This window comes from Alosa alosa, chromosome 14, assembly GCF_017589495.1.
Source record: "Alosa alosa isolate M-15738 ecotype Scorff River chromosome 14, AALO_Geno_1.1, whole genome shotgun sequence".
NCBI classification, from domain to species: domain Eukaryota; kingdom Metazoa; phylum Chordata; class Actinopteri; order Clupeiformes; family Clupeidae; genus Alosa; species Alosa alosa.
The window spans coordinates 9,662,627-9,687,410 of NC_063202.1; the positions used below are offsets into that span (position 1 = coordinate 9,662,627).

General features: G+C 39.0%; 1 protein-coding gene across 3 annotated transcripts; it reads left to right on the top strand.

Annotated features, from left to right (window-relative positions):
- Positions 1-800: 800 nt before the first annotated feature.
- On the top strand, positions 801-24,730 carry dusp22a (dual specificity phosphatase 22a). 3 transcript variants are annotated; one of them, XM_048263604.1, is made up of 8 exons: positions 801-904; positions 2,053-2,086; positions 2,324-2,386; positions 2,670-2,752; positions 3,724-3,773; positions 10,560-10,634; positions 10,962-11,133; positions 23,875-24,730. In XM_048263604.1, exons 3-8 carry the CDS (start codon positions 2,371-2,373, stop codon positions 24,067-24,069), a joined length of 591 nt encoding a protein of 196 aa, XP_048119561.1. In that variant the 5' UTR covers positions 801-904; positions 2,053-2,086; positions 2,324-2,370; the 3' UTR covers positions 24,070-24,730. The 3 variants fall into 3 exon arrangements, with proteins under 3 accessions (XP_048119561.1, XP_048119560.1, XP_048119559.1); XM_048263603.1 differs by lacking the exon at positions 801-904 and adding an exon at positions 925-1,247; XM_048263602.1 differs by lacking the exons at positions 801-904; positions 2,324-2,386 and adding an exon at positions 926-1,247.
- The last annotated feature ends 54 nt before the right edge of the window (positions 24,731-24,784 follow it).

Below are 24,784 nucleotides of genomic sequence, written 5' to 3' on the forward strand. Positions count from 1 at the left end.
TGGCTACTATAGGGAGCCAATGGAGAGTAACTAGGAGAGGAGTTACATGTGTCCTCTTTGGCTGATTGAAGACCAGGTGTGCTCCAGCATTCTGAATCAGCTGTAATGATCTTGTTACACAAGCGGGTAAGCCAGCTAATAGTGAATTACAATAGTCCAGCTTAGAGATGACCATGGTCTGAACAAGAAGTTGTGTGGAATTTTGTGTCAGATAAGGTCTGATCTTCCTAAACACATCTTCTTTAAACACTCAACAACCATTTCCATTGATTCAAACGGCCAAAATGTAAAAATAGACACCAATTTTGCAACAAACCAGTCTGAAATAAGCCCAAGAAATGCACTAACTCTTTAAAAATAAAAGAATGTTCCTCAACGCTCAACAATGCAATATTCTAAAATTCCATGTTAAGTTAGATGGGGTCAGGTAGGCCTATTCTTTAGAATGCTTATTCTACAACATTCTAATTACAGTTTTGTCAGTGTTTGCTGAAGGATAATGCATAAAACAACCCTCATTTAACATATTTTCATGGACTTTTACTATGGTGCTTAGACCACCAATTGAAATTTAAAAAAAAATGTGAAAATAAATTCTGCTGCAATTAGTTTTTGGTCAGACCTTACTTTTGCCTGGATAATGACAGAGATGTTCTGCCCTCCACTTTGGTCAACATCATTGCGTCACATCATGCGTCATCACTGAACGATTAATGCGGTTTATGGAAAAGATAGCTCCTATAGATTTGATGACTATATGGGAATTACATTTGTCTATACACAGTGTTATGTATGGCGTATAGCAGAAGACTTATCCATAGCCATCCATAGTAGCCTACGCCTAACCGGGACCAGTGCATCAGGAGTTAAAATAAAACATCCTGTCTTGTTCTGATGACATGAGGTCTGTGCTGGTTGTCACTTCAGTGATCCGGAAGAAGCTTATATAGTAGCCTAGTGAGGCAGCATTATAACGCTAGTCTTTCGGACTTTCTTTTGAGGGTCACCCTTGTGACTGAACACACAGCCTTCCAGTCGATCCACATTTATCGGCGGTGTCCCGTTAAGACATGCGGTGCATAGGCTACCTACTTACGTCGAAACGAAAGTCCATGTTTTCGTAGGACGTTCTTTTCATTCTGTGTGAAGCTGCATGTATAAGTGAAACAGCTGTTGACGCACATCAAAAATAAACAGAGGTTAACGTTATTAACTCTTAAGAAGCCATGGGGAACGGAATGAATAAGGTATTTAATAACGGTGGGGTTTTACAATGATTTCGTGTTTTCTTTGCCAAAATCGCATTGGCAAGGCTAAACCAGGTTTCTTTTAAACACTCAAATTGTTCAAATATAGCCTACGCTACCAAGTAGCCTAGGCTATTGTCCTGTGATGTTGACGACGTAGCCATGACAAATATGAGGAAGTAGTGAAATCATTTGTTTACAGGCTGATTTTCATATCCAGCGTCTAGCTCTAACATAGTGTGTTTCAACAGTCCTGATTCATTGACCAGCATATTGTGATCTGTTGAGGTGTTTGGGGGATTGTGAATTATGTGACTGTTGTTTTATGTAAGTGCTCTCTGCTCGGGGTGTTGTGCTGTTGCTTAGCAAGTTAATCTGTGTGTAACACAATGATTATAGGTGTCCAAAAGAGAAATTAACACAGAGACTATTAGGCCACTACCAATTTAAGGCGTCGATCAGCCCTAATAGGCCTGCCGAAGTGCATCAACTCATTGTCAAGTCATTGCTGTTTGTCAACGTTAACTCAATTATATCCAGTAGATATAAAAGCATATTTTGTGCATAAAGCAGAAATTTGAGCAAAGGCCTCACGTTGTCACCAGAGGTAGGCCTAACTATATTCCTTCATGGCACTAGCCTACGGATACTTAGGCCACATATCTCCCATTATGCTCAAACTGCACAGTCTAGCTGATTCCATCCTCTTTGTCTTTGCAACTGTTTTTTCCAGTTTCAATGGATGTAAAAAGTTTGCATGCAAGGTGAGCATGCCTGTTTGTTGATCTCTGCCTTCTCCCATTAGGTTATCGATGGCCTTTATCTTGGAAATATTAGGGGTAAGTGGACGGGGCGCTTCTCTCTTTTTTATATTATTTTGTAAAACTTATTATAGAATAGGAATCACATTTAAGCTCCCCTGAAGTAATGGATTAATTGTGATAGACATATAGAGCACGTAAGGCTATTTTCTGTTTTCAATCATCCCAACATCACATCTACAATGTCCGCTCTCTCCCAGATTACAGATGCCTCTGCCATGTCACTAATTTTAGCTGCTCTTATAATTTCACTAGATGATCTTCTGGCAGTTTGTCAACTCTAAATAGATGAGAGAGGCCTTATGACTTTTACATCAGGTACCATGGCCAAATCAGGGATAGGTCTTTTCAATACACCAAGAGTCCGATACACATTGTTTACACTTTTTTACTGTGTAAAGGCATGCTCTTTAATACTGTAAAATTTATATAAATATGTGTCTCGCCATCAACATTTACATTTCCTGCTTGTGATTAGAAATGTATAGCTCTAGAATAATAATTGTTATATTTTTTACATGTTTTTTTTATTTTTTTTATTTCAATTTTGCCACTGTTCATTCTTCATAAATTGTAATATTACTGGACAAAATTTCCCCAGATTCAGAGAATGTAGACAGCCTTTCCAAGAACGGGATTACACACATTCTCTCAGTGTACAACAATGCCAAGCCAGTCCTAAAGGTGAGTATTTTGGCCAAGATGATATATGTGACTTCAGCCTATCCTATGGTAACTTTTACTTTGGGTAGCCGTGGCCTACTGGTTAGCACTTCGGACCTGTAACCGGAGGGTTGCCGTTTCGAACCCGACCAGTAGGCACGGCTGAAGTGCCCTTGAGCAAGGCACCTAACCCCTCACTGCTCCCTGAGCGCAGCTGTTGATGCAGGCAGCTCACTGCGCCGGGATTAGTGTGTGCTTCACCTCACTGTGTGTACACTGTGTGCTGTGTGTGTTTCACTAATTTACGGATTGGGATAAAAGCAGAGACCAAATTTCCCTCACGGGATCAAAAGAGTATATATACTTACTTATACTTACTTGCTTTGTTTTACTTCATCCCTCTTTGGTAAAACGATGCAGTGTTTCTGTCCTTGGTCTTAAATTAAATTGCTTAATTGATATTCACTTTAATATGCAGTTTGATTTTTAATGGACCGCAATTTATGATTTTTTCTGAATTCTCATTAATATCTTTAAGCCAAATATTGAATATCCTCATGATTGTGTAGCAGAAGGGATTGACCACTTGGGGGTAGTAAAGCTTTTTCATTAGTGTAATCATCACCACCTTCCACTGGAGGCTTAGGGAAGAGTACGCACAGGTCAATTGAGTTGATTTTTCTTTCTCTTTGGTCTCATAGATAGGGTTCTTTACATCTGTGCTTTCAGAACTACGGTATTTATCTGTTTACTATGTTGTTAGTCGCTTTGGCTAAAAAGCGTCAGCCAAATGTAATGTAATGTAATGTAATGTAATTTATCTTTTAATAGGTCATAACAATGTAAAGCAATGTAGCACAAGAAACGGCTTACTTCAGTGCTCACTAGTCAGTGTATTAGTTTATAGGTGTTTGATGGCTACGTGTTTTCATTTTTATGAAATTGATGTCTCGAATAATTTTTTCTGTCCTCTCCCTGTTAATTGCCCACAGGATATGACATACCTTTGTATTCATGCAGCTGATGCCTCAAGTCAGAACCTGTGAGTTCACATAGTCAAACAAACAAGTCATGCACACATAAAAAAAGACACAAATGTATATTATACAATGGAATTTAATTTAAAGTGTATATGTACTTACTGTAAGTGTTTTAGTTATAGTGGTGACCAAATCAAAATGTTTCATTAGGGGTTAGAGGCATATTTCATGGCTCAGTGAGTCCCCATTCTCACCAGTCACATTTCTTACATTTAGTCTTGTATTTCAACAAACTTCCCTGCATTTTAGTCTGACTGTAATTAAGCCAGTTTCACTCGGGTTCATGATTTGATAACTGCTGTTCTTCCTCAAATATTGGCTGGTACTGATTTTACAGACTGATTTGCTACTGTGTTTGAGTTGGGTTAAACTTTTGACTGTGTAATTGAGTACTAAAGACAAAAGATTATCTAAAAAAATGATATCATGATAAGGAAATAGGCATGGTTATATGATTACTCTTTAGGGTCTGATAAAGAAATTTAGTTTGAGAGAAAGACATTAGGGAAAACCATGACACAAAACAATTTGCATATTTGTAGCTCATCCAGCTACACTGGCTACCTATGGCAGCCCGCATCAAATTCAAGTCTCTAACGCTTGCCTACAAAGTAGTCTCCGGTTCTGCTCCCACCTACTTGAATGCCCTCATACAGACTTACACTACCTCCAGACCGCTAAGCCCTCTGACTAATCGACGCCTAGCTCTACCTCACCGCACTCAAGCCAATCCAAACTTTTCTCATCTGTTGTTCCTCGTTGGTGGAACACACTGCCAGTTCCTACAAGGGCAGGGACATCCTTTTCCACTTTCAAAAAACTCCTGAAGACCCAGCTCTTTAGAGAACATCTACTCTCATAGCAACACTTACAACAAGTCTTACTGATCCTAGCACTCACCAGCCGTTAAACTGACAAGTAACTGTTAAAATACAGCACTCACCGACGCACTTATTCTTACTGTACTCTAATGTGTTTTTTTTAAACTGTCCTAAAATTGTGAGAATTGTTCTAAAACTTACTGTTTACCATGTTGTTAGTCGCTTTGGTTAAAAAAGCGTCAGCCAAATGTAATGTAATGTAATGTAATGTTTGATGATGGTAAACACACACCTTGTGAGGTGCTCACGATGGTAAATGAGACTTGAATTTTAGTGAGAGCACCTCAGAACTTTCAATATGCAATTATTTATTAGACCAGCGTTTGAAGCTTGTGCCTTCATCAGGGTCATTTTCAATGAGAAATGTGAAAATGACCCTGATGAAGGCGCAAGCCGAAACGTTGGTCTAATAAATAATTGCATATTAAAGTTCAGAGTGTGCCACGACACTTCTAAATACAAAACAATTTGCAAACATTAATGAATGCAAAATATTGCACATGTAAAGACAGCAGCACTAAAAGTGCCAGGTGTTCCTGTGACTGTATTTCAATATTTACAAATGAAAAGGTTGTAAACAATATGAAGACCCTGTTAAGAAGTAGAGACAAATTGGTCTTAACTGACCTGACTGACCTAAGACTAAAATCAAAATCATTATTTTAGTGTGAAAGATAAACCTTTTTTCTTTTTTTTCTTTATTACAAATGACACAATATGTTAAACATTTTAGAATATATTCAGTTTTATTCATATTTTTCTATTTAAGAAATCTTATAAAATGTTAAGTCTATATGATCAACATTATCTGCTTTTATGGTAGTGCTGAGCAAATCAAAATGGTTAATCTTAGGTAAGGGGCAGTAGGGGTATAGTTCACAGTCTTCATGCTCAGGGATTGGTCACGTTGTGTGCATGTAGTCTTGTATTTCAGAAAACATCACCGCATTTTAGTCTGACTGGTACTTTACACCGTTTCACTCTGGTTTATGATTTTGCAAAGTTAAGTTCTTCCTCAAATACTGGCTGGTACTGATTTTATAGACTGATTATGACTGATTTTCCGTTAAATTAACTGAGGGGCTTTTCCATTGAGTATTAAAGACAAAATATGTTCTAAAACAAATGCCTCATCACAGTAAGGAAATAGACCGCTGCATATTTTAAGGTCTGGTGAACATCCATTTACTTCCGTGTTGATGTTGTCTCAGAGATCTTTCTGGAGCTAAGAGGGGCAGATATTCTAACAAGTTACCGCTCATTTTAGGCTTAGTTTTGTAACGTGTCTAAAAACATGGCTTACATTGAACTGATCACACATGGCTAAATTGCATTCAGTCTGCTACTGGAGCGAAAAAATTGAAAGTTATGCTTTTTTTTACTTCAGCATGCAAAAGTGAGGGTTTAGGACAAAATTGTGTTAGGGTAACCACAAATAGTGACTGATTACCTATGTGACAGCGCACATCTGTTTGGGATTTTTTTTTTCTTTTTGCATTTTTCACCATTTTGTAATCATGAATGTGGTTAGATGCGTAAAGATGAGCAATGGAATCAGTACTGAGCACCAATTCTGCTCATTTGTGTGTTAAAATCAATTATTATTTTTTTGTTTTTCATGTTATGTCTCGCCATCTCTTTTTTTATGTTCACTTCTCTGCCTGCTACACTATTTAATTTATCGGCCTGTTCTAGCTTCACAAACAGTCAAAGCAGTTTTTGGAGTCTATCTCTTGAGGCCTATGTCTTTCCTGATTGCTAAGGCTTTGATTCTCTTCATGTAAATTGGCGGTTCCATTGGATTTCAATTAAAATGTGCTTGTGATTGAATGATACCATTCAGTGGGGGGCGGCGCAGATCACAGGGTGACGGATAGGGGTGATGACATACGCTGATTACATGATCAGCTACAAGCTTAAAACATTCAATGTAAAATGAAAAGGAACTGTACGTTTTCTGTGGAGTGGCAAAGTCTCAGTTTACGCTGCACTCTCTAATGTACGCACATCAGTCCTTTAGTTATTTAGCTAGCGAGGAGCTGGATGTTGCCTTTGGAAGGATAAACTCCCCTGTTGCAATCAACTGTCCTGGTGCAGGGAGGAAGGAAGCCGCCATCACCAGGCAGAGTTGGGGGTGACTGGAGTCTATTCTAAACTCTGTGTCACAATCCTCATGGCCTCAAAAAGCAGGATAACGGTCTGCCTATCAACTCATATCTTGGCCAGTGACCATGCACTCACCAGGCAGTCACATCTTGTCAGGCCAGGGAAGTGTACAGGGCTTCCTCGATCGGCTCCGTCTGTGCAAAGATTCTTAGCCCTTTGTGGTTTGAGGTTTTTAAATTCACAGTTTGCCTCCTCTCCTTTGCCCCCTGTTTAAACATGGTTTAAGGATCTTCATTTTTGCATCACTTATAGCACTTGATTTTTAGATCATACCTTTCAGGCCTATCTCAAACCAGGGTCAATGCGGAGTAATAGCAATCTAGCGATTAAATTGTGTTTGAACTAAACGCATGCAGTTTTATTTTCCTATAGCCTGAAGATAGTGAATGATAGATTATATGTAAATAAGTACTGCTACAAAGTGACTAGGCCTGAATCTGAAATAACAAATTATAAATCTCATGAACTAGATGTTGGCAAAACTATCTGAAAACTCATCAAAGTTAGCTCAAAACGCAAAACAACCGACAAAGTTAGTGGCCTTCGAATGGTGAATTGAAGTAATGGGTTAGTATCCCAGCTGACAGTTAATTTATTACATTGCATAATATATACAGTATATACATTTATTTAAATTCATGTGGCTCTAGTTCAGTCAGGATGATGTATTACAGGAACCAGAGTTTTTTTTTTTTAATTTGTTCCAGATCAGAGATCCACTCGTGAAACACTTGGACATGGACTTGAAGGATTAGGTTGTTAAAAAATGAGAACCACAAACACTCTGCAGTGATAAATGCAAGCAATAAAGTAGATTATAGTGTGGAACCAACATATCAAAAATCCCTTTGCAATTTAACATCAGCTACATCTTGAAATCATGTATAGCCTACTAAATTTGACATGAATCAGATGAACGGTCTAGAAGAAGTGTGTCAAAATGTATCATCTGCCATCAGTGTGATAGCCAGACCTAACTAACATCAAAACATTCTGCTAACAACCATTTACATGTAAGGATTTGTGGTTTTGTTGAGAATGGATACATTTGATGCTATTGATAAATAAGGGTGCCACAGATGTCATTGATATACTTCACAACTTCACAAGCTGTACCACTTAAACAGCCATCATGTAGTACAGGGATGGACAACGGGCGGCCCTCCTCCTCACTCAGTGTGGCCCGCAGATCAGTTATCAAATATCATTAAATTGTTGGTTTCTCAAGTTTTTAACACATCTGAAACGGATCCTTATTGTAATGATATGGTCCACAGATAGAGGGCGCTTCCTATGTAAAAGCCTAGCTGGCTTGAGCTTTACTACAGCCAGCAGGGGAGAGACCTATAACTATGAGTGATTTATAAAGAAAACTCAGTCAAGACAATCATACCTTTCAGGCAAGATGGTAAACAGATGATCTTATCACAGAATTCAAAGACAAACCTATGTGTTTAGTATGGTTGAAAACGAAATCAGCCTTGAAAGATTTCAACTCGCCACGATTTCAACTTCGCCACGACAGCACCACGCATAAAGATAACTAAAAGTAGGGAACACCGGAGTTGCTAGAGCCGCTGTCGTAGCCGACCTCAAAGTAAAGCTACACAACAGAGCCTTTTTAACAGAGCGACCCATTGCAGAGGATAAACATGTTTAAATGTATTATTAATATACAAACAAATATTTTTTTGTTTATGTTAAAAGTTAATTTATGAATAGAAGCAATATTAAAAATGCAGTATAGAAAAGTATAGAGAGTATAGAAAATATTAAATTAATGCATGTTGGTTTAATAAACATTACAGATTAGTGGTCTACTGTAGCCTATATTTTTGTTCTTCTCTAAAATGGTGGCTTTAATTCCCTTATATCCCAGTAGTGGAAGTGCACAGTCACATCTGACCCTTTGACAGCAACAATAAAATATTTGTGGCCCTCTCTATCATCAAATTTGCCCATCCCTGATGTAGTAAATATATACCCAGTAATTACCATCATATCACCCTGGTGCATGTTACACATTGCTCAGTTCGCTTTCACTTGAATAACCTCAAAGACATTCGTTTAATAGTGTAGCTGTTCACTTCATGCTATGGCAACAAACTGACACTTGACAGTGACTCATAACATGGATACTAAATCCTGTCTCATATGAAATACATCAACAGATTCTTCCTTCCCCTTTTCATGAAACTGGATAGACCCTAACTGTAGATGTCTTTATGCATACAGACTTTCAACTGAAACATTTTTGGGTTGAACTAAGCCTTATATTTTAAATACTTAAGGTTAAAGGTTAAATGTGTGTATTTAATTATTTATATGAAATTTAAGTAAGGCATAGCAAGTTGTACAGGAAGTATTCATTCATAGTCTGTTTTTTTCAATGGATTTATGGAAAAGATGAATTAATAGATACACAGTTTTAGTGGTATGGTTTGGCTCTCAACACTTGAAGCAGCTCATAGAAATCTAAAGTCTATTATGTTGCAGGTTTTTTATATATATATTTGTATATTTGCTCAGCAATCACAATTATGTTTGGTCTATCCATTTGACCAATTAGACTGCAGACTTTGCCTGTCATTCAAATTAGGGCCTAGGAGCAAATCAAATTATCATACGATTTTTTTTTTCTTTTTTTTTCTTTTTTTTACCCAGAAAGGCTACTTGCTTCAAATTCATAACAACATAACCAAATCACTTTACAAAGCATTTATGAGATTTATTCCCCTACCATTGCTAAAGGTTTTCAGAGAACCACAAATAGTGACCACATGAAACCTTTTCTGCACATTGAACAAGAACTCTCTGGCCGGAAATCTCTGGCCGGACAACAAATGAAAAAGTGCTGATTGCACATCTTTTTTAACAAAAAAGTTAGCATTCCTCTGCTAACAAAAGTGGTGATCCATCTATTTTTGCAACTGTCTACTGTTGAGAATGATTGAGTAACCCACCCCTAAACCTTGAAGAACAATGGTCTCTCTTCACCATACGGCCCTGTTGTTGTGCAATACACACATTTCACAATGATTCTTGTTGATTCTTGATGTTGTTGTAGCAGCGTTTGATGATCTTATTTTTTCCCACTTTCCCTTTTTCTTTTGTGTCATGTTTTTGAAAGTTTATCAGTTTAAGCCATACAGCCATCAGAAGTTGACACACGGACATGATGTTATACAAGTAAATAAGGAAGAACAGTTGTTTGTTAAAATATACATGCCAACATTTGGTATCTTTGCCATTTCAACAAAAAGCCCATGCATGACCCACAGAATATCTGAGCATGTTTTGCTTTGAGCAAGAGTTTCAACTGAAACTGAAATGGAGTTTGAATGGGAAAATAAAGGTATCAGTAGTGACGTCAGTCCTCTGTCAGGGGCACTCTGAGTCTGGACTCAGCCTTTACATATTTAAAAATATGCTTATATGTTTCCGTTGTATTCTGTTGTTAAAACTAGGGCACTCCAGTTTAAATGACTTGGGAAGTGGGAAGTTAAATATGAAAATGTAAAATTGTTCAAATGTAAAACGATCAGTTTGTTTTCATCTTAATTTCAGCATATCCAAAACTTTCCTGCGATTCTTGCCGCGAGACTCCTGGGCGTCGCCATGACACATAATAACTGTAGCATAACTGGCTACAAATCTACTTTTATTCTACTCTTTTTTTGAAGTCTAACCAGTTTATCACTCCATGGTTTTGATTCCTGTTGAATTCTCTGGTGTTGTCAGGTCACAGCACTTCAAAGAGTGTATCAGTTTCATCCATGAGTGTCGACTTAACGGAGGGGCTTGCCTTGTGCATTGGTAAGTACCAAGATCCCTAATGGATATGATTGGGTTACTCAGATACTTGATGTATCATTAAAAGCAGCGATACTAGACATGGGCATACCCTTCTGCAGTTTGAAAGATGTAAAAAGGAAAGATGCAACACTTTAACTTATGTTTTATATATTTTAATTGGTCATACTACTGAATTGGACACATCATTGGCACAATCACTTTTTCCTATCAATGTTTCAGAGTACATGGTGATGTCAGCAGATTCTTCTTTTTTAAAAAAAAAAAATCATGGTCAGAAAACTGGTACTGTGGTTTTTGTGACCTCATCTGAAAAGTGTCCTTTTCCAGTCTGGCGGGGGTGTCCCGTAGTACCACCATGGTTGTGGCCTATCTGATGACCGTCACCAACTACGGCTGGGAAGACTGCCTGTCATCGGTCAAGGCTGTGCGTTCCTTCGTGGGCCCAAACTATGGATTCCAGCAGCAGCTTCAGGAGTTCCAGATGAAACAAGTCTCAGAGGTACACCAGCAGACTCGACCCTAGGCATAGGCAGTATAGGCAAATGCTAAGGGTGCTCCATTCACAAGGGGCGCACAAAATGACCGGGAACTTTTTTCACATCATTTTTTTTTATATTGTTATTCAAAATCTTACAAAAAACCCAGTAGCATAACTACATTATTAGTGCCACTCTCCAATGTTTAGTTAGGCCTGCCATGATTACTGATTGTGAATCATTATTCACATCAATTCCAAAAAGATTGTCACCCCTTTTACTCAAATGCAGAGCAGCATAGGATGACAGGATATCTAACCAACCAAATTTAAGATCTGCAGTGCAGGGGCTGGTCTTCACTTCATGGTTTACTGTATCAAGTAAGTAACAAACATATGAGATAGAGTAACACTAATGTGGCTAGTCCCTGTGATCAATGAAGTTAGCCCTTGCTTCAGTTACAATTAGCATACAACCAAGATATGCCTAATAAGTCACTTTCTTTCAAGCTCCATATTACGGCAATAAATACCTAGGCTAAAGTAGGCGCACACTCATGCACGAGTCAATCTTTGCGTCGAGCTGCTTGCACACAACAGTGACAGCAGCATGCTAGCTGCATCCATGTGCAAGTCATTGGTCACTCCTCAGCTGTGAAGGACTGGGAGAGCTCTTTGTACTTACAGAATTGTGTTTCTTCATAATCATTACCTCAGCAGGATTCACTATTCATCAAACGTGTTCCCGCTTCATGTTTATTTAGAAAAACAGTTATTCTGCAATCAGTGTTAGTATTCTCAAAGTGAAACTGAATCAGGATCCACGTCAGAGTCCATCTTCAGTTTTGTCTGCACTTTGGTCAATGAAGTGTGATGCATGTGCTTCACTGGTGTCGATTGTATTGCTCACTCTGCTTCACACCTCGTACCTGAGAGTGAGAAAACGGTTTCCTGTTGACAGAGAGAGTTATTTTGAGCCCTCCACCAAACAGTCTGTAGTCTACTGATGCTTTGCCGTTACACTGCAGTGACTTGTAGAGCTAGTGGCTCGGTGTAGCCAGGGCTGTTGAGGAGTTGTGATTTTTTTTTAGTCTGAGATGAAGGTGAACCATGAAGACCTGCAATGATCTTTGATCAGTTCACTCTGTAGCCTACTGTAGATTGAGCAGGAAGTCCCATTTTAGGATTAGTACTAAGGGTGTATGTAATGTAAAGTACTGTATCAGCAATTACTACATTTGTGCCGGTGTCTGCCCCTGTATTTCAACATTATGCACTCACATTATGTATCAGTGTAGGGTGGGATAGTCACTGAAAAGTGATCCCAGGAAATAATTACTCACTCAAAACTTCACCAATTGATGTCATTTTGGTCCCAATCAAAAATTCATTAACATCCACAAATACACCCTAGATTTAAGGAGCCCACCTCTACTCGGCACAATGTCAATTAACTTGAATTTAATTTAATTGAATTATTATCACTTAAAATGAAGAGCCCAGTGCCTGAACCACCAACAAACAGCAAGCACTAAAGTGACTAAACGTCCCAGAGTCAGGGCGAGGCTGATGGCAGTTAGCCTGGCCCTGGAATGTGGCTCTGGTGGTGCTGGGTGCTCAGAGTAGCGTGTGAATTCAAGCACATGAGGGGAAACTTGGGGGAAGTGCTGAAATTGCAATAGACTCAGATTTATCATCACATGTTTGTACTGTTATAGGGTTGCAACATCACACGCCTGTGCAAAATATTCAATACCACAATTTTTTATTTCATTCTGTTCTTGATTTCAGAAACACGGTAGCTTATTGGAATTATCTCACTAATTCAGAAAAACAGCCCAGTTTTTCTGAATTAACGAGTTTATTATCTCATTTATTCAGAGAAAACGGAACAGGCTTTTTGAATGAGATAGTATGATGTTATTCAGAAAAACAACCTCTGATTGAACTTCAACTTGAGAATGCAATAATAGTCAGTTATAACGTTACAGGAAGTTCAGTGATGGGAGATTTTTATATTTATATAGGAGTAGCCAGGCTGAGACCACTGTTTATAAAGGGGTAGTAGAGTTTTATTAATGCATGTTGATCACCGCCTCCGATCACAGCACGTCAGCATCCTGGAGCTGCTATGTGTCCATCTTTCTATGCCACCCATCAGGATTCCCCCTAACAGGAAACCTTGGATGACTCCTTGGTAGAGGAGCTCAACCATTTCTACGTCCGCTTTGAAACATCTGGACTAGATAACTGAGCCGCTCCTCCCCTTACTGACACAGGCCTCACATTTACACAGTAACAGCAGAGGAAGTGAGACGCATCTTTAGGTCTGAACAGTAGGAAGGCCGAGGGACCTGACGGGATTCCAGGAAGAGTGCTCAGAGAATACTCCCACCAGCTCACAGATGTCTTTGCGGACATCTTCAATATGTCTCTGGCCATAGCGACTGTACCGACCTGCTTCAAAACAGCAACCATAATTCCAGTGCCCAAGCAAAGCCACATCAGCACTCTAAATGACTACAGACCTGTGGCGCTCACCCCCATCATTACCAAGTGCCTTGAGAGGCTGGTGATGAAGCATGTTAAATCTGCCCTCTCCCTCAACCTTGAATAGCATCAGTAGGCTATGCCTTCTGGGAAAACAGGTCCACAGAGGATGCTATCGTTACAGCCCTCCATACAGCGCTGACACACCTTGACAAGGGGAAGACATATGTGAGACTGCCCTTCATAGACTACAGTTCAGCGTTTAACACCATCATTCCTAACCAGCTCGTCACCAAACTCCTTGACCTGGGCCTCAGCAGCAGCCTGTGTACCGTATTTTCCGGACTATAAGTCAGTCCGGAGTATAAGTCCTATCAGTCAAAAAATGTGTCATGAATAAGAAAAAAAAAACATACATAAGTCGCACCGGACTATAAGTCGAATTACAGGTGAGGAATGTTTAGACGACAGACTATCGTAAATCCTCAAATTATGGCTGGGGTCTTTTATTTACTTAGGCTGCGCAAAGCACAGTACCTTTATTTGGGGCAGGTTTGTATTCGAGGCAGGCCTTTATTTCTAACGTGGTGCATTTTATTGTGAGACATGCGTTTCGTTTGGAGCGGCATACCAGGCTATCAAAAGGAGAAGATGTTCGGTTTGATTTGGGATTTAATTTATGTTTGGACTGTTTATATTGCTAAATTGCCACTGCAATCTGGTTTCATGTAGTTGAAAGAGTGTCGGGATTTCTACCCGCTTCTTGCGAGACATGGCATCCGCTTTCATTCATTCATGGAATGTGCGCTGTGCAGTAATGGAAACCTTATTGCCTATAGCCAAATAGGTCTGGTATCCTAAATTGAGTTATTTTTTAATTATGCATGATTTACTTTTTTATAAGGCTGGAATTCCTCGCAGCAACAATTTGATTTAAATGTAGGCTACTGCTTTAGCCTCTGGCAAGCTCAGCAGGGGGCGGCAAACGACTGGTAGCTTGAGAGCAACATGTTGGGAGACCCATGGTGTAGGACAACGACTTTTCATTGGCAACAACAGTATTAAACCAACCAACAATACTGTAGAAAATATTAAGAAGAGCTCTTTTATGAGTTAAATCGAAACAATGTAGACAACTATTACTGGCCTTAATTTGTCCTAATCTGAGGCCCGGCTATAAATAGAATCCCGACCATAATTTGAGGATTTAGGTATGCACACTGTTTCAGGCATAGTGCAAGCACTAATCTCTGACTGAAAGTGTGCAGAACTTGTGCATTTACATAACAATATTTAATACATTTCCCGGGTGTGACACCCCCAAACCTACCGAAAACATGATCTGACTTGTGGCAAGCCAACGATCTCATTCCACAAGCCTAGAGCACTCGGTAATGTTTCATGTAGGATTCATGTCAGTTAATATGAATTAACATTTAAAAACATGTTCAATTATATATATTTTCATATATAAGTTGCACCTGACTATAAGTCGCAGGACCAGCCAAACTATGGAAAAAAGTGTGACTTATAGTCCGGAAAATATGGTATATGGATCAAGGATTTCCTGACTGATCACCCACATACAGTGAGACTGGGCCCACACCAATCCTCGATCCTGTCCCTCAGCACTGGAGCACCGTAGGCTGCGTGTTGAGCCCGCTGCTCTATTCCATCTACACGTATGACCGCATCTCCACCCACCCCTCGAATACAATGATACAATTTGTAGACACAACTGTGGTTGCGATGATGTGCTAACAGCGACAAGAGCGCCTACAGAGATGAAGTTGACAGACTGACAGGATGGTGCAAAGACAACAATATGACCCTGGATGTCAAGAAAACAAAGGAGGACCCCCAACCTCTCATCATGAATGGCGAGGAAGTGGAAAAGGTCTCCTGTTTTAAGTTCTTGGGGTAAAGTAAAATGGGAGCAACTCAAGAGGAGAAACCTGTCTACTGCTGCTTAAGATCTTCTACCACTGTTCCGTCAAGAGTGTCATAACATACTGTATGACTGCATGGTATGTCAACTGCACAGGGAAGGACAAGAAAATCCCTCAATCGAATCATAAGATCTGCTGAAAAAATCATTGGACTTCCCCTGCCCCCACTGGGCGACATCTTTAAGATCCGCTGACTCCGACGAGCGCACAATATTCTGGAGACACCCCTCAAACCATCCCTGCTTCCATCTGGCAGGCGGTATTGGACCTTTAGAGCATGCACCTCCAGGCTGCAGAACAGTTTTATCCCCAGGGCCATCACAGAATTGAACAATCATGGAAGCCTTGATAATGTTTTTAATATTTTCTTATTTTATTTATTGTGTGAGTGTGTATATGAAAATGAGTATTGTTTTAGAGGCTGCACAAGTACATTTCGTTGTATGGTTCTACTGCACAATGACAATTAAAGTCTATTCTATTCTAGCGAGGATTTACCATTGTAGTATGCACGCGCTGCATCTCCGAGAACAGGCTACAGCCTTCGATTATAGGGGAATGGATGCCTGCTGAATTCTTACTTTTACACCCCGAGCAAACATCTAACAACTACAGTTTCACCAGCTTGAGCTAATGCCTGCGTTATGTTCATGAGCAATAGCCATCAAGCAAAGCACAACATTGAGGCTTACAAAATGACCACACAAATCACTACTATTTATCATTAGCCTAATCTTAGCAGTAGGCAAGCTCAGTTTTTCTGAATGAACAAGATAATGAAGTCATTAATTCAGAAAAACTGAGCCCTCTGTTTTTCTGAACTAACAGGTTAATTATCTGCTTTTTTTTCTGAATAAACAAGATGAATAAAAAGTTTTTGTACAGATGTCACAATGAAATGATGCAGCATTTTTTTAATTTATGATGATAACACATCAAAGTATGTACCATATACCATGTATATATATATATATATGTACTATAGATATGTATATATATCTATGGTGTGTACTGTACATTCTGTGGAATCTTTGGGAAACAGAAAAGAATATTCTTGTACACAGTGTTAAGAATTGTCTTTAAATTCTATTGTAACTTAAATATCCTAGCTTGTTTTCAGTTTAGTTTTTTTTTTTTTCCTGGGGCCGAGAAGAACATAGTAAACACAGAAAGCAAAAACACGCACCTTGGAACAGTGAAATGAAATCATCACCTGCTGTATAGAGCCGTCCATAACATGTGAATTGCAATGAAAGTTACCACACCTTTTTTTGTTTAACGTAAACCTCAGATATTTACTTTTTGTAAAGGTAGACGGAAGCCTAGATTCCTTATATTAGATAAGACAGAAACTTCCCAGCAGCAGCTGTTATTGGCCTGTTTTGACATGCACACACCAATGCAGAGAAACATGGTGTCTGTGCTTCACAGAAACTGCGTAGGTGTGAGTTAAAACTGTCCCCACAACCACCTAGACTCCCAAACAGATATCTTACTGTAATGAAGGAAATATCTCCAGCCTACAGTATGTCATCCTCTGAACATAGCGGGGATGACTAAAATTATATAATAAATAAAATAATATTTTTTTTAGATTGTGCTCATGGTCACAATTAAGAAACAGACCCACTTTTTTAACTTCAGTTAAGTACATTGAATGTAAACAATTCATTCATTCATGTATTGAATGTAAGCAATTCATCCAACCAATACAGTGGTTTCCAATAAATGACTGAATGAGTCATGCATGAACAGGTTACAGGGAAATGTACGTAGCCTATATTATGTATGGTAGCATATGAACGTCATGGCATGGATGGTGTTGAAGTGTGATGTTCCGCTTTTAGCTCATATCGTCCCTTTAGAATTATAAGGTTCTATTTGACATTTGTGTTAAAATTGAGTTATTGACATACATTCTGTGACACCTTAAGAAGGTGAGGTGAGGTGTTTCGTGTAGTTGTATGCATTTTGGACATTATATCTAAATAGGTTTGTTCAGTGTAACTCTATGGAATTCTAAGACTTTGAAGCTCAATATCTCGGAACTACTCAGAACGTAGATAGAACCTTATAATTATAATATATATAATGATATCTCATTAGCAGATCAGAGAAACACTGGTATACTGTAATAATACTTTGAGGGCATTAAGCAAGACCCTAGTTATGGGAACAAGGTTAAATATTCTCTAAAGGTTAAAAAAACTGTTCTGGATTTCGCAATGGTCACATATTTCACATTATTGCACTGATACCAATGTTAATGATGGTGCCAACTGTCACTTTCACTTTCATATTCCGCTAAAACAGTGTAGTTGCAGTGAGTAGAAATTGTGAGTGAGAGTGAGTGAGTGAGTGAGTGAGTGAGTGTGTGTATATGTATAAACATGACTCTCAAGTGACTTTAAGGGACTTTATTTCCAGTCAGGTTCAAGTGATTTAAACCAGATATCTCAATCTGTTTGTCGACATATCACAGGTTTTCACTAAAGCAATAACTGCTTAATACTGTATGTATGTAACTGACAGGTTTTAAAACATCCATTGTACCATACTTATGTTAGACATAATTTTACAACTAAATACATTTTTTCGAAAAAAAAAAACAATCTCTAGTGTATGTCACTGTGTATATAAGTTCAAAATAATTCCTCAAGAAGTACATAAACCATATTTAATGTTGGGTTTATTGATGAACAGGATTCATCATTCAGAAATGTCTGTTGTACAAATATGGGTAAGAGCTGAGGGAAGTCCTGATGAGCCGGGAAACGGGAATAGTTTAAAAGAGGAGGGGTGGGGTGGTAGTTTAAAAAGGCTCAGTGGGTTCTTCTATGAAGGAATGGTTGGCATCAAGCCAGGGAGTTTCCTCCACCTACTGCTTTCCACTACGCGTCAGAAAACAAGGAGACGGGAAGTAGGCCTCATTGTTTTTATTTGTTTGATTTTTTTTTTTTTTTTTTTTTTTTTTTTTTTTAGGAAAACTGTTTGCTTTGTCACTTCTAGGTGGTGTGGTGAAATTAAATATATTGAATGGGAATTTAGGTCAGAAGTCAGGCATTCTAGTTATGATTATGAATCAGAATATGATTTGATGTCAAAGCTTTACACTAAGTATTATTATACTATATACTATTATTATACTATATTATTACTATGTAATACGGTGTGAACCAACCTTTACAATGTTGTGAATTGCCCTATCCCTGTACATGTTCAAACAGTGAGCCTGAAGTTATAGGTCAGCATCATAGTCTGAACAAATAAAAAGGGACTTCCTATCTGTAACTTTAAGATCATAATAATAATAATAATAATAATAATAATAAGCTTTATTTTTATAGCACCTTTCATACACAGAATGCAGCTCAAAGTGCTTTACATTTGGAGCATGTAACACAATAATAGTCAGTCAGTCATTATCAATCTCTTTCACATTTCTTCATTGCTGTGGCCGTTTATGATCCAATGAGCAACATATCAGAAATATAGAAAATAACATGTAACACAATTATAGAGATCATACAACATAGTGATACAAATTGTGATTAAGATCATACAACTTTGTGAATTGTTGAGGTTTTTCAACGATAGGCCAGCCTAGCCCAGCCCAACCTCTGTGAAGACTTCTATCGTCCAGCACTGGTACTGTTGAGCCATGTCTGGACACTATCATGGGATTTTGGATGAGAGACATTTTGGAGACAAAGCGGTTATTAGAATGTCAGTATGAGTTGAAGAGACTTTAGTACAGTTATTGGGCATCAGCTTAATGTCACATTGAAAACACATTCAGTAATTGATTACAGCTAAACATCTCATCAGTGTCTCATACAGACACAAGTATGTTGACTGGTGTGAGAGAGAGATTGATTTATGGCACAAACAGTTCACAAGCAGCCCTGTGGCCATTGGAGTTAAATTTCCAACCAGACTGACCAAAGCCAGCATGACTCCATAGGTGTGCACAGGGTGTACCATGTGAACACAGTTTGATAAACAAGGGTTTTTTGTGCTCCACTAGTGACTCAGCTACTGCATTCACAAGAAGATGATGGCTACATTTTAGATGAACTGAGATCCCTCTGGGTTCACTAATGGTCTGAATGTTCCAGTAGAGGCTAATGTTCCATTAGACATTTGACTCTGGAGCACATGCATTGGTCATAGGTTTTACTCAGGAGAACACACACATGCACATGTACTGTACTGTGCCATTTCAAAACATTGGATATGCAAATGGCTACTAAAATGCTCAACATTAGGTGCCTGTGCGATTCAGCAGTAGGGGAGAGCCAGGACAAATGAAACATTCCAGTTTTCTCCGAGTGTAATGATGATAGACAGACATCCTTCAGTCAAAACATAGAGCATGTTAACCTCCTTCTATCAGCCAAATATCTTCCTGCTATGTCATTGAATCACAGAGTTACAGGCGATAAATGAGTTTTGATGGGCAAAAGTAAACTTCATTAGCGATTCAATTTTTTCGATTATTAATGAGTGTTTTTTATTTAAAGGTTTGACTTAATGCTTATTCAGTAGACCATTTACTGTTCTCCACAATCCCAGACTTTCATATCGCATGCTTGTTTACATGGAAAGCAAAACAAGCTATAGTGGCATATGTCTGTGTCGGGACGATTGAAACAAGTGCGAAAATAAATCACACTTCAATTTGTCTCCATATTTTACTCCATCCCCCACTCTTGAAACTTTTGTGTATGCTTGTTTGGCATGCCTGAGTGTGTGTGTGCGGCTGCACAGAAAGTACCCTACTGGTGCTGAAAAGGTGAATAGATTGTAGAATAGCCAAAGAAGATGTAGAATTGTTATAAAACCTTTAAAATCTCTAAACAATCACAAGTAGGGCAGTTCATCACAGTTCATCCATTGCAACTGGATTGATGAAAGGTCACTTACACCTGTAGGCTACATTGTATTTGGGAAAAGCAAAAGGTATCAGCATAATGTTATTTATTTATTTTTTATGTATTTATAAACAAAAACATCTCTGTCAGTTCCATGCCGTTTTCAACAGCTATCAAAACAAAGGTCATTTTTGGATGGATGGATTTTTTTTTGTGAATGTTTCTTCTTCTACATAAGATTTTAGTCATCTTTAGTTCATGTAATACTTTATTGTCAATGCACAAATTAAGTAACATTAGTCTGAAGCGTTATTGTTAATGCACAAATTAAGTAACAGTAGCCTAGTCTGAAACGAAGTGCTGTTTTACATCTAACCAGTGGTGCAAATAACTGACATGTCCAAATGGGCCTTGATGAAATCGCGCCGCTAGACTGTTCACACATTTTAACGGGCCAAAGTTGAAGAGCTTTTGTCCGTTATTGTTAGTGCAAATATAGGCTGATTCATGTTCCCTTGCATTGTTTAACTGAGGTCCATGGCTAGTCTGGCTTTCATCAGACCAAGCTCAATCTTTTAAGAAATCAAAAATAAATGGCGGGCAGATCAGGCTGGGTTCACCCAGCCTAGTCCATAGGCACCGATATTGTTTAATTTTCGATTGAGATATACACGCTCTGGCTATTCTAAATGCAAAAATGCATCAGGGAGTTATGACAAAGCGGTAACTAACAAACTAGATCCTAATAGAAAGTTGTTAGCTTCCCTAAGCTACAGGTAGGATTATAAGGTAGGCCTATTGACAACATAAATTGTCAATAGGCTATGCTAGCGACACAAATAAAATCTCCTTTGAAACCAATGGCTTACGCCTTACAGTATCAAGCGGACTTAAACTGTCATATCGTGGCGAAAAGTTGTAATAACATTCACGCAGCTCCATGAGTCAAGGAAAGCGCAAATGAAGTAGCCACTTCTAAATGGGACCTACTACACAGTAGCTTAAAGGTGTTTTGCTAAAACAGCCATAATGAAATGAAGGTGTCATTGTTTGGATACTTCACACACCGCGTGCTTTTAATTTCACAGACTACAACTACCAAGCTGTAATCAAAGCACATCGATTCCCCTCTCACACCCTGCACGCACTTAAAACAAAATAAACAGGCGTCTCAGTCTCACGCGCATGTATAGGCAAAACTGTATCAGACCGGTTATAGCGTTGGTAAATCTTCCATTGCACAGAATGATTTTGTAGCACGTGCAATAAATGACAGTCGAAAGATACAAACAGTGCTGCTATACATTTGCTTGGTATAACCGCATTTATAGTTTTCTACAAATGCAATAAATCAAATACCTCCATCACTCAACCAACGCTTAACGGTAACATTACCTAGGTCCTTATTGATATTACAAGATTAACGTACCTGCAGTAAAAACCAAGCATGTCCGATAAACATCCTCAGATTTATTTCGCTTCAAGAAGAAATGGGAATTACACTTCATGTGAACATCGTCCTATCCTTATTAGATGTTGGCTGCGGTAAATTACAGTCCTTGTATGAAGCGTCCATTGTTTTTCCAACCCCTTTTAACTTCCAACAAAATTACGTCTCACTGCAACGATGGCATCTAGTGGACAAGCGACTACTTCTAAGCCAATACTGAAAATGCAGCCATGATGATGATGATGAATATTTATTTTGGCTTTCTTTTTAATCCTACTGATTTTCATTTTTTTTTACGGGGGGCAAATCACAAATGAGTGATTATGAGCCAGGTTTATGTGGGCCCTTGAGACCAACATACCATAAAAGATTCACAGAGAACTGTGTCTGCCCTACCCTCCTTTCGGGGTCCAGTCCAGGGGGGGGCTGCAGATGAAAACGAAAATGACGGTTCCATGCTATCCATGTGGGGTACATGCTCACCAAGTTTTGTGTACCCGGTCTTTCAGTGTCCGGGGAATCCTTGTTGGTGTACGTCACTAAATGTACACATAAATTATTTTATTGTAAGGCCCCCCATGAGCGAAAGTACACAAAACTTGGCATGCATTCAGAGGGTGTCATAATGATCCTACACTTTTAATTTTGTGCAGTTTTGACCTTGTCAGCCAGAGACATTGAGATGAAAACACCTAATTTTATGCTTTTTAATTTTTAACTAGGTGGCGCTATACATGAAATAAGTGGTAATGGGATGGGTTGACATGCCCCTTAAGACCAACATACAAAAAAAAAAGGTGGACCTCCTAGGCCCCACGGTTCTCGAGATATTCACAGAAAACTGTCTCCGGCCACCTACAGGCCAGTTGGTGTATAGTAACATAAATTAATTTATTGTGTGGCCCCCATGAACGAATTCCACAAAACTTGGCGTGCATACAGAGGGTGTCATAATGATCCTACACTTCCAATTTCGTGCAGTTTTGACTATGTTAGGTCACAGATACCTTCAATTACACCACCTCATTTTTACTTTTTGTGTTTAACTAGGTGGCTATATACATGAAATGAGTGGTTATGGAATGCGTTGACATGGCCCCTTGAGATCAACATAAAAAAAATAATGGTCCTCCTAAACCCACGGTTCTCGAGATATTCACAGAAAACTGTGTCTGCCCTACCCTCCTTTCGGGGGTGCAGTCCAGCGATGGGGGCTACAGATCAAAACGAAAAACGATGGTTCCATGCTATCCATATGGGGTTACATGCCCACCAAGTTTTGTCTACCCGGTCTTTCAGTGTCCGGGAATCATTGACGGAAATTTGGACATGCGAAAAAAAAAAAAAAAAAAAATCTGACTAAACCTATATGACCGCCGCTTCGCTGCGGGCGGTCATAATAACACCTTTTGGGAGTACCATTCATGATATGTAGTAAAATATTGAAGTTGTGGGACGTTTATATGGCTTAAACTGTATGTTTCATTCGTCCCCTTATGTTGTTTCAACTGTCCCGACCAGGAGGGACGAATGAAACATTACGTACGTCCCACTTTTGAGGTAATAATTCAGTTCAAAACTGTTAAAAAAAAAAAACAGTTTTGTTCAAAGCTGAAAATGCATTTGTATTTGACAGAGGACGGATGTAGGTTACTAGTGACCAAATATTAGCTTTCAGTGTGGTACGATTGCTTTGTAAATTATGTTTAATTAAAATGTGTTTCAACTGTCCCTGGCTCTCCCCTATGCAAGCAGATACTATCCCTTCTCAACAGTGATTAAGTAGCATGCAAAAGTGGTCTACATACTCACATCTCTACATCTCTATCTGGGCCTAAGGCGGCTCTGTAGATTTGAAAAAAAAATAATAATTTTCATCGTTTCATCGTTTTCATTTGACTTCCATCATTTTGGAATTCCCAAACCTAACATTTGCTGTTCATTGTGACCTCAGCCATTTTGGAACTCACTCGCTCTCTTTTCTCATTGTGGTTCTCCTCAGTACCGCTCCTGGTTGCAGGCGAGTCACCAGCCCAGTCCCTTCAAGGAGCAGGAGCAGGTGGAGGCCCTGCTCACTCTGTATGCCGAGCAGCAGCAGAAGGAACAAGCGCACAGGGGAGACCCGGCGTGGATGAACCAGGCCTCCGGTGTCTACCCACTGCCCTACAACGCCTATGGCTCAGACAGCAAGAGCTGAGGGGGTGGAGATGGGGGCCCTCCGTTAGATCAGGGTTGAGCCGCCCCCCCCCACACACACACACACACCACCCCAATCCAACTATTGAACAGAGCAACTGTGCATCTGATGATAGTCACGCAGAGATCATTAGCCCCTCCCACAGAAGACCCACACACCACTACCAGAATGTAACATTAATATTTCCTATATATGCTCCTCACTAAGTAATGTGTGTTGTGTTTTGAGGCAAGAATCACACCAAATACCTCCTTATGTCAGGATGGGCAAATTAGTTTGATTAGTGTTTGGCTGCTAAAATCAGGACTTAAAGAGTAAATAACACTGACTGGAAAGTAAAGAATTTGATCACCGCTACACAACAGGGTTTTGCCTAAGTGCCAGAGAACAGATAGATGGTGTACAACTGAAGAGAGGATCTTTAAAAGCCATTTCTGGGGTTTACATATAGACTCCCACACTCTACTCAGCTGCCACACTACTTTTTATCAGCATCCAGTTCTTTTTTATAAGATATCTTTTCAGAAAAAGTAAAATTGTATGGTACTTATTCAGCTGTATGAGATACATGTATTTGTTTTGTTTTTCCAATAATGATTTATACAATTTAATTGAATATATATATATATACTGTTAAATTAAATAAAACTATTTATACTCAGTGCTTAGACTTCCTTTATCTCACTGGCATGAAAAACAGAACTGAGATTTCCAG

Excerpts from the sequence above, each read along its gene's own strand:
- dusp22a (XM_048263602.1), top strand. The coding sequence starts at position 1,227 with ATGGGGAACGGAATGAATAAG. Across the intron at positions 1,248-2,052 it reads TGGGGAACGGAATGAATAAG|GTTATCGATGGCCTTTATCT; the intron begins GTATTTAATAAC and ends TTCTCCCATTAG. Across the intron at positions 2,753-3,723 it reads ATGCCAAGCCAGTCCTAAAG|GATATGACATACCTTTGTAT; the intron begins GTGAGTATTTTG and ends AATTGCCCACAG.